The following is a 16385-nucleotide window of genomic DNA, read 5'->3' as shown; positions in this document are numbered from 1 at the left end:
TTCTCTCTATCTACCCTATCTGTTCCCCTTAATATCTTAAAAACTTCGATCAGATCACCCCGTAACCTTCTAAATTCTAGGGAACACAACCCGAATTTATGTAATCTCTCCTCGTAACTTAACCCTTGAAGTCTGGGTATCATTCTGGTAAACCTACGCTGCACTCCCTCCAAGGCCAATATATCCTTCCTAAGGTGTGGTGCCCAGAACTGCTCACAGTACTCCAGGTGTGGTCTAACCAGGGTTTTGTACAGCTGCAGCATAACTTCTACCCCCTTGTATTCTAGTCCTCTAGATATAAAGGCCAGCATTCCATTAGCCTTTTTGATCATTTTCTGTACTTGTTCATGACATTTTAATGATCTATGTACCTGGACCCCCCAAGTCTCTTTGGACCTCCATTGTTTTTAGCTTTTCACCATTTAGAAAGTACCCTGTTCTATCCTTTTTAGGTCCAAAGTGGATGTTTAGATCCAAAGTGGATTACTTTCAACCTTCAGGTTTGGGGCCTTTGCTAGGCCCACAACAACACTCTCACACAAGCTCCCAGCTGGCAAGAGTTCCACTGGGGCTAAGGAGAGAGTGTAATGGGCATAATTCTTGGGAGACATAACCAGACATGCCACCCCCTCCCCCTACCCCCCCCCCCCCCCAACCCCCCGGCCCTCCAAAAGCAGATTTTTGAATATAGGGGACAGACTCATGGATATAGACTCATCCACTTCAACTGACACAAATTTGGGCATCTTTTTACACGAGATGGAAAATCAGTGCATCCGTGTTCTGCCTTAAATTCCTTCTCTTCCCCCCCTCCATGGGCAATCCATCAGTCTTCTGTCCTCCCACCCCACCAGAAGTTTAAGCCCTTTGATATGCTGTCCCTCAGCCCTCTCGTACCTTTTCTCTTTAACCTCAGTCTTCCAGTATCTCTGTTTCTCTGTCCCTCAGCTTAATACACACTGAAGTTTATCGAACAAGAAACAACGGCTACGACAGGTGTGTAAACAGTACTTTGTGATTATTTTCTCCCTCTCTCTCGCACACACACAGCCATTCTTGTTTTTTTAAAAAGCTCAATATAAAGTTGACCTAAATACAGATTTTGAAATTCATCCGTTAGTTATTCTTCAAATAATTTACGAGGAAGAGAGTGTTTGAAGACCAGGACCTCAAACCTGGCACCAAGCTCATGGTCTACAGAGCAGTAGTGATACCCGCCCTCCTGTATGCCTCAGAGACATGGACCATGTACAGCAGGCACCTCAAAGCACTGGAGAGGTACCACCAACGCTGCCTTCGCATTGGCAGTATAGGTGCACCAATGTCAGTGTTCTTGCTCAGGCCAACATCCCCAGCATCGAAGCTTTGACTGCGCTCGATCAGCTCCGATGGACGGGTCACATCGTCCACATGTCTGATACGAGACTCCCAAAACAAGCGCTCTACTCGGAGCTCCGGCACGGCAAGAGAGCCCCAGGTGGGCAGAGGAAACACTTCGAGGACACCCTCAAAGCCTCCTTGAAAAAGTGCAACATCCCCACCGACACCTGGGAATCCCTGGCCCAAGACCGCACAAAGTAGAGGAGAAGCATCCGGGAAGGCTCCGAACACCTCGAGTCTCTTTGCCGGGAGCAAGCGGAAGCCAAGTGCAAGCAGCTGAAGGAGCGCACGTCAACCCAAGCACCCCACCCACCCACCCCTTCAACCACTGTCTGCCCCACCTGTGACAGAGACTGTAGGTCCTGCATTGGACTCATCAGTCACCTGCGAACTCATTTTTAATGTGGAAGCAAGTCATCCTCGGTTCCGAGGGACTGCCTAAGAAGAAGAATTTAAACCAAAGACTGAGCACAGCTGCTGGAAGGGTAAGGGACAATACTTTCTCAGCATAGCTGTTAGAACAGTACTGATGCATTCTGGAATAGTACATTGCACGTGCTCAGATTGCGCAATCCAAACTTAGCTCCCAGCTCTCGGCATAAATATGAAGCCCAAGACAAGTTTTTTTAGGAGAGGCTGACACCTTCAGGTAAACACTTTAACGATGGTATTAAAAGCCAGAATAGGTTAATTCAATGGACAGATGTAATCATGTTGTTGCAAAATATGTCATTTAATTTTTTTTTGTGGGGAAGTTTAACTTTTGCTTAAACTCTTATTTTGAACGCGGCAATATCAATTACTTAGAAAAACTATAATGGATCGAAAATTTTCAGATGAAAAATGTTCAGTGAGTATTTTGAACAATTTGTAGGGGGAAAAGCTACTTCAGTGGCCAGATTGTGCAGTTACAGGGTGATTCCAGCTCACTATCACATTTAATAGAAGAGGGATTACATACAAATATTCCAGGTAGTTGTGGACACATTTAAAACGTGACATCTCATAGAGAGGTGTTTACATAGGACTTTTCAATGGAAGATGTGACCGATGTACCGATTTTATCAGAGATATGTATATCATTTAATAAGGTCTGTCTTAAATATTTTCTCTATAGGCTGTCAAAGTTATTTTTAACCTTTCATCTCCTTTACTTTTGGAATAATTCTTGTTACTCTTCTATGCACATTCTCCAATGCTTGCATATCCATTTTGTAACCTAACTAATGCACTTTACAGCACCAGCGTAACCCCATCATAATATTTACCTCAAAACTTTGATATCTTTTGCTTTGTCTCAGAAATGAAATTGAGCAATGAAGTTCGAGTATATACAAAATAAAAACAGCACATGCTGGGTGTATGCATCTAAAACAAAAAGTTTAAGGGGGAGAAATTCGGTTGCTTAGCGCCTCCCATTAGCGCCTCCTGGGGGCGCTAACGGGGCACTAGGAACTTGGCGCCCGAGTGCGGCGATTTTAGCGCCACTCGCGAAATTGACCAGTTGTTTTGTGGCGGCGCTAAACACTACCGCCACGATCTCCCGCGCCCCAGACCGGATATTGATTTGCGCCCCCTGCCTTAGCGCCTGCCGCTAGGAACGACAGGTAGGGTGGAATGTTTTCAAGTCGGGAAGGGGCTGGGGGAGCGCTATTTAAAGGCGGACGCTTCCTGCCTTTTCTTGTCGGCAAAAGTTTTGGTTTTAACGCTGTCCTTAGGAGTTTTGGCTCTCAGCACCACTTTTGAGGTTCCTAAGTGCTGAGCTCTTTCCGTGGGCCTATCCATTAGTGTTTCCAACACAATTGCTTTTGAGGTCTCTCCAGGCCGAGATTCAAGGCTGCAATGAGCAGGGAGTGGCTGGCCAGCAAGATGGCCCCGCTCCTTTAAGAACTGGACAGCATCAGTCTGTCTGGCTTCCATGGTAACTGGCATCGCCTGAGCTTCGGTAATGTTCTGAGGTAGCACCTCGCTCCCTGACATTTGTGCCTTAAGAGAGGTGTGTTGCGCCTGATTTAGCGCTTAAATCGCCTCCAGGGGCGATAGAGGCGAATTTTGCAGTCGGAGGCGATAATTAGTGCCGGGCACTGTGATGCTTCAACAGAAAGGTTTGTTGAAGGAGTCTTGTTTATAACTTTGCTCGAAATACTGGGTAGACAAAATCTTCACAAATGCATTATGATGCCACTGCACTTGGTGCCCAGAACAATACTTACCCCATTTTAAGCTAAACCGGTGGTACTGAAGGATTGCATTTTTGGTGCTGTTCTCTTCTTATTTTCCAATGATGCTGTTACAGTCCTTGATTAAAATCATTTTCAGTTTTAAACCTCACAGACTTTGGGGACAGTGTTCTTCTCAAACTAGAAATCCTAGGACCTTTTGCGGAAGACCAAATGCACAGGAATACAGAGGAATACATCAACATTCAAATTGAACCGGTCGAAGATGGCGGCAAAAGGCGGAGGCGTCGTCAGCAGGCCCCAGTAAGACACTGATTTTATTTCCCTCTAGACATTTGGGGTCATGTAACTGTCAAGTATACCTCCTAGTCCAGTCCGTAAGGGTGACCCCGAGCTTCCGGTCGCCTGTCACTTTAATTCTCCCCTCCACTCCCACTCTGACCTCGGCCTCTTACACTGTTCCAATGAAGCTCGAGGAACAGCACCTCGGCCTAGAAATTCAGTCGCGTTTGCGCCCACTTATGGGCTATAGAGTGGTTTGCGCCGGAAGTTGTTTCGCGCCCGAAATTCAGTTGGTCCGTCACATCGACGTTAGCCGGTAGCGCTGCGCCGGCACCGATGACGTCATCGGTGTGCGCAGTGCCCCGGTTCCAATGCAATTCCGGTCCGACCGCCAAATTCAGTTGCGGCCGCCTCTCCCGTGGCGGCCGCAAACAGCGTTTGCAAAACGGTGCCTTGCAGCTCCGAGAGGCCGGCGCATAAAGGTGGAGGGGCGGCCGGCCGCTTTCCCGGCGGCCGCCTGGCCGCACCTCCCTCCCCGGACTCCTGCACCACCCCCCCGCGGCATTGGTGTGTCACTCCCGCGAGCCCGGCACTTCTCCGTGGTGCCGGGCTCATTTGCCGGGGGAATCCAGCGGCGATCTCACGGCTGCAGGCAGCTCCTCCTTAAGAGAAGGAGGAGGCCTGCAGTACCCCAGCCTGCCGCACCGCATCGGGTGCCGCAGCGGCAGCTGGACGCCTGAAACTGACATTCTTCGCCCCAAACGAGGCGGCCAAACCCTCCAATAGCGCCCGCCTCCGTGTTGGGGCGGCGCAACTGAATTTCAGGCGGGCGCTACGGGAATCCGGCCGAGCGCTAAATTTCGGGCGCTAAAGACCTGGCGGGGCTATACCTAATTTCTAGGCCCTCATCTTTCGATTAGGCACTTTACAGCCTTCTGGACTCAACATCGGGTTCAACAAATTCAGACCATAACTCCCCCCCGCCCCCCTTCCATTTTTTCAGGTGGCAGCTGTTGATTATTCTGCCATCCCCATTTGCAACATTTAACCACTCCTGTCTTCAATTCTAGCACAGACTATCCCTTAAGTTCCTCCCCTCCCTCCCTCTGCACCTGCGTAAAACCTGTCACATCTCCAACCTTTACCAGTTCTGACGAAGGGTCACAGACCTGAAACGTTAACTCTGTTTCTCTCTCTCCACGGCTGCTGCCTGGCCTGCTGAGTGTTTCCAGCATTTCCTGTTGTTATTCCAGCTAATCCTACCCTATTCTGGATTGCCTGCGCTGACCAACAAGATTGCATTTGTGACCCTGTGAGGGCTGAAATTTCGCTGCACAGTGACGGAAGTACAATTCAAGCCAAAAGAAATTGTGGATGATAAAACCGTTGATATTGTGGTTCCATCATCAATGGGTGATTATCATCTCTGTGGCTTCTGCTCTCCCCACGCCCCCCCCCCCCCCCCGCCACCCCTACTACTCACTAATCGGTACTTTAAAAAGGTGTGCAGAAACCCTACTCCTTCGCCTCTGATAATGCTGTTGTTGGTCTGGGCACGAGGAAATACATAAGAGCGGGGTAACTTCCCTTATCTACTCTGCACCTTTCCCTGGCTGCAGAGGGTAAAATTAAAGATCAGCTGGGTGGGGAGTGACAGGGCTCAAAACCTGTGTCGTTTCATTCCGTAGGATAACATGTTGGGAATATCTTTTATTTGTCATCCCATATTTTTTCCCCATTGAACTGTAATTAAAAGTTATTAGTGCAAAAGCTCTTCATTCCCACCTCAAGCGCTGACATTAGCTTTCCACTTTGTTCAAAAAGACTATCTGGGAAGGGTAAGCACAGGCAATACCTGACGTTGGTTCATGTTTGAGGAATATTTGCGTGCACAGAAACTCGGTGATTTCAATCCTGATGATCTTGTTTTATGCTGTTCACAGTTCGGGCACAATTGGACGATTCCATTAAATCCACAGAGAAATCAACTCCTCAAGACAAAGACTTTTGAGATGGCCGGCAGGTAACGGTTTTACTGAGTTCGTAATTACTTAAATTCTTTTTTGGCTGGCGGTCCAGTCAAAGGGCAGGCCAAGAGTAAGTTTTTATTATTTCCTGTGGGGCCAGAAGGCACCAGGGTGCTTTTAGGGCTTCACAAAAGTAACCTAGGCCGCCGCTGCACTGAGTCCCTCCTCCCACCATGGCGAGCAAACCCTTCCCCCCCCCCGACCTACCCTTTCCCCCCTCCGACCTACCCTTCCCCCCTCCGACCTACCCTTCCCCCCCTCCGACCTACCCTTCCCCCCCTCCGACCTACCCTTTCCCCCCTCCGACCTACCCTTCCCCCCTCCGACCTACCCTTCCCCACCTCCGACCTACCCTTCCCCTCTCCGACCTACCCTTTCCCCCCTCCGACCTACCCTTCCCCCTTCCGACCTACCCTTCCCCCCCTCCGACCTACCCTTCCCCCCTCCGACCTGCCCTTCCCCTCTCCGACCTGCCCTTCCCCTCTCCGACCTACCCTTCCCCCCCTCCGACCTACCCTTCCCCCCCTCCGACCTACCTTTTACCCCCTCCAACCTACCCTTCCCCTCTCCGACCTACCCTTCCCCCCCCTCCGACCTACCCGTCCCCCCCCTCCGACCTACCCTTCCCCTCTCCGACCTACCCTTCCCCCCCCTCCGACCTACCCTTCCCCCCTCCGACCTACCCTTCCCCCCCTCCGACCTACCCTTCCCCCCCTCCGACCTACCCTTCCCCCCCTCCGACCTACCCTTCCCCCCGTCCGACCTACCCTTCCCCCCCCCGACCTACCCTTTCCCCCCTCCGTCCTACCCTTCCCCCCTCCGACCTACCCTTCCCCCCCTCCGACCTACCCTTTCCCCCTCCGACCTACCTTTCCCCCCTCCGACCTACCCTTCCCCCCTCCGACCTACCCTTCCCCCCTCCGACCTACCCTTTCCCCCCTCCAACCTACCCCTCCCCACCTCCAACCTTCCCTTTCCCCCCTCCGACCTTCCCTTTCCTCCCTAGAACCAAACCTTTCCCCCCTCCGACCTTCCCTTCCCCCCTCCGACCTTCCCTTCTGCCCCTCCGACCTTCCCTTCCCCCCGTCCGACCTTCCCTTCCCGCCCCCCCCCAACCTACCCTTCCCCCCTCCAACCTACCCTTTCCCCCCTCCGACCTTCCCTTCCCTCCCTCCGACCTCCGAGTTGGAATAAACGGGCCTTTTTCCGAGTGGCAGGCAGTGACTAGTGGGGTACCGCAGGGATCGGTCCTAGGACCCCAGCTATTCACAATATATATTAATGATCTAGACGAGGGAACTAGATGTAATATCTCCAAGTTTGCAGATGACACAAAGCTGGGTGGGCGTGTGTGCTGTGAGGAGGATGCAGAGAAACTCCAGTATGATTTGGACAGGTTGGGTGATTGGGCAGATGCATGGCAGATGCAGTATAATGTGGATAAATGCGAGGTTATCCACTTTGGTGGCAAAAACAGGAAGGCAGCTTATTATCTGAACGGCAATAGATTGGGAGAAGGGGAAGTGCAACGAGACCTGGGTGTCCTTGTGCACCAGTCGCTGAAGGTAAGCATGCAGGTGCAGCAGGCGGTTAAGAAGGCAAATGGTATGTTGGCCTTCGTAGCGAGAGGGTTTGAGGATAAGTACAAGAACAAGGATGTCTTGCTGCAGTTGTACAGGGCCTTGGTGAGACCACATTTTGAGTATTGTGTGCAGTTTTGGTCGCTTTATCGGAGGAAGGATGTTCTTGCCATGGAGGGAGTGCAGCGAAGATTCACCAGACTGATACCTGGGATGGCAGGAATGACGTATGAGGAGAGATTGGGTCGATTGGGCTTGTACTCACTGGAGTTTAGAAGAATGAGCGGGGATCTCATTGAAACTTATAAAATTCTAACAGGACTATATAGACTTGATGCAGGAAGGATGTTCCCGATGGCCGGGCAGTCCAGAAGCAGAGGTCACAGTCTAAGGATAAGGGGTAGGCCATTTCGGACAGAGATGAGGAGGAATTTCTTCACCCAAAGAGTGGTGAACCTGTGGAATTCTCTACCACACAAGGCAGTTGAGGCCAATTCATGAAATATATTCAAGAAGGAGTTAGATATATTTCTTAAGGCTAAAGGGATCAAGGGATATGGGGAGAAAGCAGGGGCAGGGTACTGAATTTGGATGATCAGCCATGATCGCATTGAATGGCGGAGCAGGCTTGAGGGGCCGAATGGCCTACTCCTGTTCCTATCTTCTATGTTTCTATGTTTCCCTTCCCCCCCTCCAACCTACCCTTCCCCCCTCCGACCTACCCTTTCCTCCTCCGACCTACCCTTTCCCCCTCCGACCCACCTTTTCCCCTCCGACCTACTTTTCCCCCCTCCAACCTGCCCTTTCCCCCTCAAACCTTCCCTTTCCCCCCTCCAACCTTCCCTTCCCCCCCTCCAACCTACCCTTTCACCCCCCTCCCTCACCCCCTCTCCTCCCTCACCCCCTCTTCTCCCTCACTCACTCCCCCCTCCCCTCTCCTCCCATCCCTCTCCTCCTCCCGCCTCCCTTCCACCCTCCTCCCTCCACTCCCCTCCTCCCCCCACCCCCTCCACTCCTCCCCCTCCTCCTCTCCCCCCTCCCCCCCTCCTCTCCCCTCCTCCTCTCCCCCCTCCCCCTCCTCCTCCCCCTCTCCCCCCTCTCCTCCCGTCTCCCCCCTCCTGCCCTCTCTCCTCCACCCCCCTCTCCTCCCCCTCACCTCTCTGCCCCCTCTCTTCTGCCCCCTCCCCTCTCCTCTCCTCCCCACTCTCCTCCCCCCTTTTCCCTCTCCTTCCCCTCTCCCCTCTCCTCTCCCCTCTCCTCTCCCCTCTCCTCTCCCCTCTCCTCCCCTTCCCCTCCCTCCCCCTCTCCCCTCCCCCTCTCCCCTCCCCCTCTCACCTCCCCCTCCCCTCCCCCTCCCCTCCCCCTCCCCTCCCTCCCCCTCTCCCCTCCCCCTCCCCTCCCCCCTCCCCTCCCCTCTCCCCCTCCCCTCCCCTCCCCTCTCCCCCCTCCCCTCTCCTCCCATCTCCCCCTCCTCTCCCCTCCTCTCCCCTCCCCTCTCCCCCTCCCCTCTCCTCCCATCTCCCCTCCTCTCCCCTCCCCTCCCCTCTCTCCTCCTCTTTCCCCCTTCCCTCCCCTCTCTCCCCTCCCCTCCCCTCTACCCCCTCTCCTCCCCTCTCTCCCCTCCCCTCTACCCCCTCTCCTCCCCTCTCCCCCCTCCCCTCCCCTCTCCCCCCTCCCCTCTCCCCTCTCCCCTCTCCCCCCTCCCCTCTCCCCCTCCCCTCTCCCCCCTCTCCCCCCTCCCCTCTCCTCTCCCCTCTCCTCCCCCTCCCCTCCCTCCCCCTCTCCCCTCCCCTCCCTCCCCCTCTCCCCTCCCCTCCCTCCTCCCCCTCTCCCCTCCCCCTCTCCCCTCCCTCTCCCCTCCCCCTCTCCCCTCCCTCTCCCCTCCTCTCCTCCTCCCCCCCTCTCCCCCTCCCCCCTCTCCTCCTCCCCCCCCTCTCCTCCTCCCCCCCCCCTCCTCCTCCTCCCCCCCCCCTCTCCTCCTCCCCCCTCCTCTCCCTCCCCTCTGGGCGAGGTCAGTCTCTGGACTGCGGCTGCTGTGGGTGACCATCTTCTGCCCACGGCCCTCAGAGTGTATGATAACGAGACCCTCCCTCAAAATGGACTGGTCCTCCCATGGGGCCTATTGGACTGGCCTTTTCTAACCCTAAATGTGGTCATTGGAATTTATAGTGGTACATAAAATAAGGACTGAATGTATGACTTTAAAAACCGGATTGAATGATGTCTGTGCACTTTGATCCAATTACCCCTCCAACCTCACTTAACGTGGTGACAACACTTGTTCGTGACTCTCCATCTGCAATGCCATGTGAGATTGATTACAATATATTTTTAAAAATTTGTCTTGAACCCCCTTTTGACTTTCTTACTGTATTACTCTGTTGTTCTAATTAAGTACTGACAGGAGTTTAGTTATAGATTGAGATTGCAGCTGTTATTGTTTGTAAATCATCAATTGTTTTATGAAATCTAATTCAAGAGCCGTAATTGGTGTTTTCTGGAGTGCTAGGGCTCAATTACACATGGCAATCTGGATATTTCATTTGTATAGTGTTAGTAGGCCAGGCTTGAAAGGAGTTGTACGCAGTGCTTGTATGTGTTTAACAGTATACTCCTGAATAAAGGCCTCACTGAGCAGTGGGGTGGATGGGGCTGGAAGCTGAAAGCTGAAAGAACATGGGGGCAAGTTTCAACACACTGCTGAAAAAAAAACCTGCAATGATTGTGGCCCCAATCAGGAGCTGTTTACATTTTTAAATAAAGGCCTAGAACTTCCTGAGCGCCGGCCGTTAACGCTGATTTGATGGAAAAACATGGCGGGACACAGCGGCCGCCATTTTGGTAAGGGCCATAGCGCTGCCGTTGACAGCACTGGCCCTTCCAATGTAAATGAGCAGATCGTGACATCCATTGGCGTGCAACTCTATAATAACGGTGAGCACTGATAGCCTCACCGTTGTTCATAACACAAAATCTGGGCACTTTATAATAAACGAGAGAAGCAGAGACATGCAACTGTTAGCTTCCGGCTGGCAAAAGTGGATCGCAACACTTTAATATATAAAACTGTGACTGATCAATGAGCACATCGTTCAAATGCTTAATTTCCGTAAATATAAAAGACGGAACAAGCAGCATGACATTTCCCCATATAAGAGGGAAATAAAGATGCTGGGACAGAGAAAACTCTGGATTGGACAGACTAGATGCAGGAAGGATGTTCCCGATGGCAGGGGGAGTCCAGAACCAGGGGTCACAGTCTAAAGATAAGGGGTAAGCCATTTAGGACAGAGATGAGGAGGAATTTCTTCACCCAGAGAGTGGTGAACCTGTGGAATTCTCTACCACAGAAAGCTGTAGAGGCCAAGTCATTAAATATATTCAAGAAGGAGTAAGATATATTTCTTAAGGCTAAAGGGATCAAGGGATATGGAGAGAAGGCATGGACGGGGTGCTGAGTTTGGATGATCAGCCATGATCTCATTGAATGGCGGAGCAGGCTCGAGGGGCCGAATGGCCTACTCCTGCTCCTATCTTCTATGTTTCTATGTAACTCAAGGCACTGGTAAGAGCTGTACATTTCTAATCTGGCCAGCAACAAAAAGTAATGGTGCAGCGCTTTCTACAAACGCCCTGAACTTATTCTGAGTGAAAGTTACATTGGCAAGTCTTTAACACTCACCACAAACTGTGCGGTATTGATATTGTGTCGCTGCTCACAAGCACACCTAGCAAATACCAAACTCCCCGGTGTCTGCCATTTTCTGGGTGGATTCTGCTTGTCTCCCGCCAGTGTTAAAGGGGGAGACTGGTGGAACACCTGGGGAACTGCAATCCCTATTATGTTACTTCTAAGATCCCAGGTGTTGCCAAGAGTTCCTCTTCTGTTTGACCGCTGCTCAGTAGTGCTCCAGAATTGCTACCCGTGTCCTAACTCGCACCAAGTCCCATTCACCCATCACCCTTGTGCTCGCTGACCTACATTGGCTCCCGGTTAAGCAACGCCTTGATTTTAAAATTCCCATCCTTGTTTTCGAATCCCTCCATGACCTCGCCCCTCCCTGTCTCTGTAATCTCCTCCAGCCTCACAACCCTTGAGTTATATGCGCCCCTCCAATTCTGACTTCTTAAGCATCCCTGATTATAATCGCTCAACCTTTGGTGGCCGTGCCTTCTGTTGCCTCGGCCCTAAGCTCTGGAATTCCCTCCCTAAACCTCTCCGCCTCTCTACCTCTCTCTCCTCCTTTAAGACGCTTCTTAAAACCGACCTCTTTGACCAAGCTTTTGGTCATCTGCCCTAATAGCTCCTTATGTGGCTCGGTGTCAAATTTTGTTTGATAACGCACCTGTGAAGCGCCTGGGGATGTTTTACTACATTAAAGGCGCTACATAAACACAAGTTGTTGTTGTTGTTGACCAGAGGCGATTCCGCGGGAACTTGTTACACAGAATATCACAGTTATCGTTGACCACCGATTGCATTTCCTTTGCAGCAGTGAGATCGGTATAAATATACAGGCCTTCGTCAAGAACAATGAAGTGGTTCCGCTCTCTCTCAGTCACCGGTATCTCTACGCAAAAGTCGAGACTCAAGTTGCAATTGCATCTGTCATTCTGGCTGGAGTCTACGCACTTATTATATTTGAGGTAACTTCTTTCTGATTATCAACTGACTAAAGCATTACGTTCTGTTTCTTGTTCTGACGTTAGAGTGTATAAAAATATAGTGCAAAGTTAACTTCAATTTAATAAAAATTCCATTCATAATGAATTCCAATGTTCTGATTTAATTACATAACTGAATAAAGCTCCTGTTATAGTGAAATAACTACCCACTCATAGTGAAAATCTTAATCCTTTGTTTTTAAGTCCACATAAGAAGCAGTGGAATAAACAGCTGATTGACTCTAGTTATAAAACATTTATATCCATGGTAAAGTGAGTCGGTGGTATTGTACCAGCTCAATTTGGAGAGAGGTGCCCAGTACTGGTTGCACATACTGGTATGGGAGAGGTGAACTGGAGCATCATCCACATGGACTGAGATCTGTACCTCCTTATGTACTGCCCTTCTGTTTGGCGAGTCAACACTTTCCATGGGGAGGAGCTGAAACAGTGGTTCAGGAGGAAGCGTGAGGATGTGTACTGTGGCCAGCACAAAGGCTGGAGTGGAACCATCTCTTGGAGATGATCTCAGTAACTCGCGCGTGCCCACAGTCATGGTTCAGGGCAGCTCTGAGCGTATGATAGTGCACTTTTGTAGAGGGCTTATTTTAAACATCATGACAGTACACGGGCTCCAAACCTGTAGTATAAAAGTAAGAAAGAAAGACTTGCATTTATATAGCGCCTTGCACGATCACCGGACGTCCCAAAGTGCTTTACAGCCAATGAAGTACTTTTTGAAGTGTAGTCACTGTTGTAATGTAGCCAATTTGCGCACAGCAAGCTCCCACAAACTGCAATGTGATCATGACCAGATAATCTGTTTTTGTTGTGTTGATTGAGGGATAAATATTGGCCAGGACACCAGGGATAACTCCCCTGCTCTTCTTCAAAATAGTGCAATGGAATCTTTTACATCCACCTGAGAGAGCAGATGGGGCCTCGGTTTAACGTCTCATCCGAAAGATGGCGGGCTGGATTTTACCAGCCCTGAGGAGGCGGGGTTGGAGGCGGGACTAGGAAAATCAAAAAGAATGGGAGCGGGTCCTGAACCCGCTCCCAACTCTCCTGCAACCAATCTTCCTGGGAGTCAGGTCCCCGATTTGCGCAGGGACCTGACTCCTAGTGGCGGGAAAAGGATTATAGCCACTTAACTGCCTGTTAACCGGTAGTTAACAGGCAGTAAGAGGATTTTTCTCAATTTGTGACTTCTGCTGCGGGCTTCCCAATGTCGGGAAATCCCGCTAGGGTAAGGGAGGTGTGCTGTGGGTCTGTTGTAATGTTTGTGTATAGATGACAGCTGCAGGAGTGGTGTGAAGGATGCAATGGGACACTGGTGGGTATCAGAGGTAAGGAAATGTTGGGAAAGTAATTTTTAATGTGTTTAGATTTTTCTGTAGGTGACAAGCTTTGAAGTGTTTGTGTGGCCTCACCTCATTGGGAGAAGTGACCGATCGCTTCTGTACCCTCACCCGTAGCTGCCATCTGTTTTATCCTAAGGAGAGAATCATTGGAAAGCCTGGGTGCAGGGGCTCACCTTTGTACAGTGATTGACAGTGTTTGACTGCACCTCAATGCTGTCAAACACTGTCAAATCATCTGTCAAAAATAAATGTTTCATGTCCCTTTAAGAAAACCGGCAGATGAAGCGTCATCAACTGACATCATCTGACACCAGCTTTCCCTTAATTGGCCAGCAAGCCCGCAGGGCGGGCTTAACAAGGCCAATCAGGGGAAAATAGTGTCTGTGCATTGGACGTCGCTGGGGGCGTGACTAGAACCCGGAAGGCAGCAGTTCCGCCCCCAACTCGTCTCAGTAAGTAAAACCCAGCCTGGCATCTCTGACAGTGCAGCAGTCCCTCAGTACTGCACTGGAGTGTCAGCCTAGATTTTTGTGCTCAAGTCTCTACAGTGGGACTTGAACCCACATCCTTCTGACTCACAGACGAGGGTGCTACCCACTGAACAGGGTATTAGACTTAGACTACACAGATTTAATTACAGAGCTACAGAGTAGGGTTATTTTGGTTGCACACTGCCAATGTCTTTGCACTGTGCTACCTAACCATACGGAACAGTTAGTATAACTCTCTGTATGTATCTAAATGTAACGTGACCTTGTATGTACCAGGACCCATCTTGATATGGACAATTTTTATAGATGATTGTAAAGGATTGTTTAGTAAAATAATTAGCTATAAGTTTATGGGGCACTGTAGCTTTAAGCTGCCTTGTGGTAGATCTTGACTTTGTGCGATAATGTAAAACGGGTGATATTGAATCGGCAGCCAGTTCTACATCTCCCAATTTTTATTTCCATTGATTTCAACAGATATAAAACGGGCTGCCGACTCGCTATCACCCACTTTACACAATCGTAGAGTCGAGATCTACCCCCTTGAGTAACCTGTGCTGTCCACTTTGACAGTACTGAACTAGTTGTGCCTTCTCCGCCTGTCTGGGTCCCAAAAATTCCCAGTTTCCAATATTTCTCTCCTAACTTTCATTGTTTTTGGGCATGCAGGGAGTACAGAAACAATTACGTTGTTGTGATATTTTGCTAAACAACAAAGGCGTACCTCATTAACCCAAAACTGATATTCCTGGAATACATTGATAATTACCAGGTTGGTGAAGTCTGGTTGTGCCTCTCGGGAGGATGCACATATCCTGTCTCTTCAGCTACACGCAAAGTGTAATCCACCAGTTTTAAAATGGCTACACCCCGTTAACTGGATCCTAGGGGCACCTTGTAAGATTACTCGATTCCCTTACTTTTCCGTCCCTCTGTATTTACTTGCAATTTTCCTTCCACATGCAACAATCCCAACAGATTTAGGAAGACTGCTTAACATTAGAGCTAAGTGGGAGTTATTCTGGCTCGCTGCTGGTGCAGTGAGATTGCAGGAACTCCACAGATTGCTCAGCTGGGAGCTGACATAAAGGCACAGGCTGGCACTGTATGTGGCATGGGAAAAGGAAAAAAAATAAAATCTTGTTGCTGTTTGCAGGGATGGTGTCCCGCAATTGCTTGGGAGCTTTATTCTGAATCTAAATCCGTGTTACATTGACCTGTAATTGCTTTGTGCTGAATGCCCAGAACAGATAAAAATGTTCCCACCCTTGCCCTGTGCGCAAGAGTCAGCCTACAAAATGACAAGAAAAGACTTTTGCTGTATTTCTGCAAGGTCACAAAGCAAACCGATTTTTTTTTCTCTGTTTTATTTCCAGAATTTTTTGTTCGATTATTTCAAGTCCCACTCCAGAGACTTGAGCACAAGAATCTAGGCTGATACTCCGGTGCAGTGCTGAGGGAGCACTGCACTGTTGGAGGTGCCGTCTTTCGGATGAGACGTTAAACCGAGGCCCCCGTCTGCCCTCTTGGATGGACGTAAAAGATCCCACGACACTATTTCGAAAAAGAGCAGGGGAGTTCTCCCGGCCAATATTTAACCCTCAATCAACAACACTAAAACAGATTATCTGGTCATTATAACATTGCTGTTTGTGGGAGCTTGCTGTGCGCAAATTGGCTGCCGCGTTTCCTACATTACAACAATGACAACACTTCAAAAAGTACTTCATTGGCTGTAAAGCGCTTTGGGACGTCCTGAGGTCGTGAAAGGCGCGCTAGAAATGCGTCTTTCTTTTTATTTCATTTTGTTCCCTCCTATCCAGAAGGTGCTGGTTTATGGGGGGATATTATTCCATAGTCCTCTGGGAAACCTTGCCCAAAAGGCACGTGTGAGTCTGGACAGTGAGTGTCAACAGGCCACCAGTTCATGTGATGCATCACAGCCGATCATTTCTTCGCCCATGTCCACATACACATATTTTCCAACAGGGGTCGCTAGACAGTAATCCAAGAGTGGGCGCTCAGGCTCATCTTTTTGCCCTTTCTAGCAAAGAGATGCTGAGACCCATTACAGTGTCACTAATGGAGTGTTAGCTAACTCAACACAAACTGAGGAGTAAATTTGGCATCTGCCTGGTCTGTGTAAAGAAAGGAAAGGAAAAACTTGTATTTATAGCATGCCTTTCATCACCTCTCGCAGTGCTTTACAGCCAGCCAAATACTTTTGAAGTGTAGGCACTGCTGTAAAGTAGGAAAAATGGCAGCTAATTTGTGCACAGCAAGGTCCCACAAACAGCAATGTGACAACCAGATAATCTGTTTTTTAGTGATGTTGCTTGAGGGAGAAATATTGACCGGGACTCCGTTCTTCGACACAGTGCCATGGGATCTTTTACGTCCACTTGAGAGGGCAGAC

General features: G+C 50.0%; 1 protein-coding gene across 1 annotated transcript in view; it reads left to right on the top strand.

The window, feature by feature from the left end:
* The window catches only part of oca2 (oculocutaneous albinism II), a 707523-nt gene that overhangs the window by 161803 nt on the left and 529335 nt on the right, over positions 1 to 16385 (top strand). Inside the window, exons 6-8 of the mRNA XM_085999552.1 lie at positions 3700 to 3863; positions 5786 to 5865; positions 11943 to 12096. Coding sequence (XP_085855678.1) covers positions 3700 to 3863; positions 5786 to 5865; positions 11943 to 12096 — 398 coding nt within the window. The remainder of the gene's footprint in view (positions 1 to 3699; positions 3864 to 5785; positions 5866 to 11942; positions 12097 to 16385) is intronic.

Source organism: Somniosus microcephalus, chromosome 10, assembly GCF_052327205.1.
Source record: "Somniosus microcephalus isolate GS21.2 chromosome 10, FLI_Smic_1.0, whole genome shotgun sequence".
NCBI lineage: Eukaryota > Metazoa > Chordata > Chondrichthyes > Squaliformes > Somniosidae > Somniosus > Somniosus microcephalus.
Note: the sequence above shows the minus strand (reverse complement) of the source record. Positions and strands in the feature narration are given on the sequence as shown.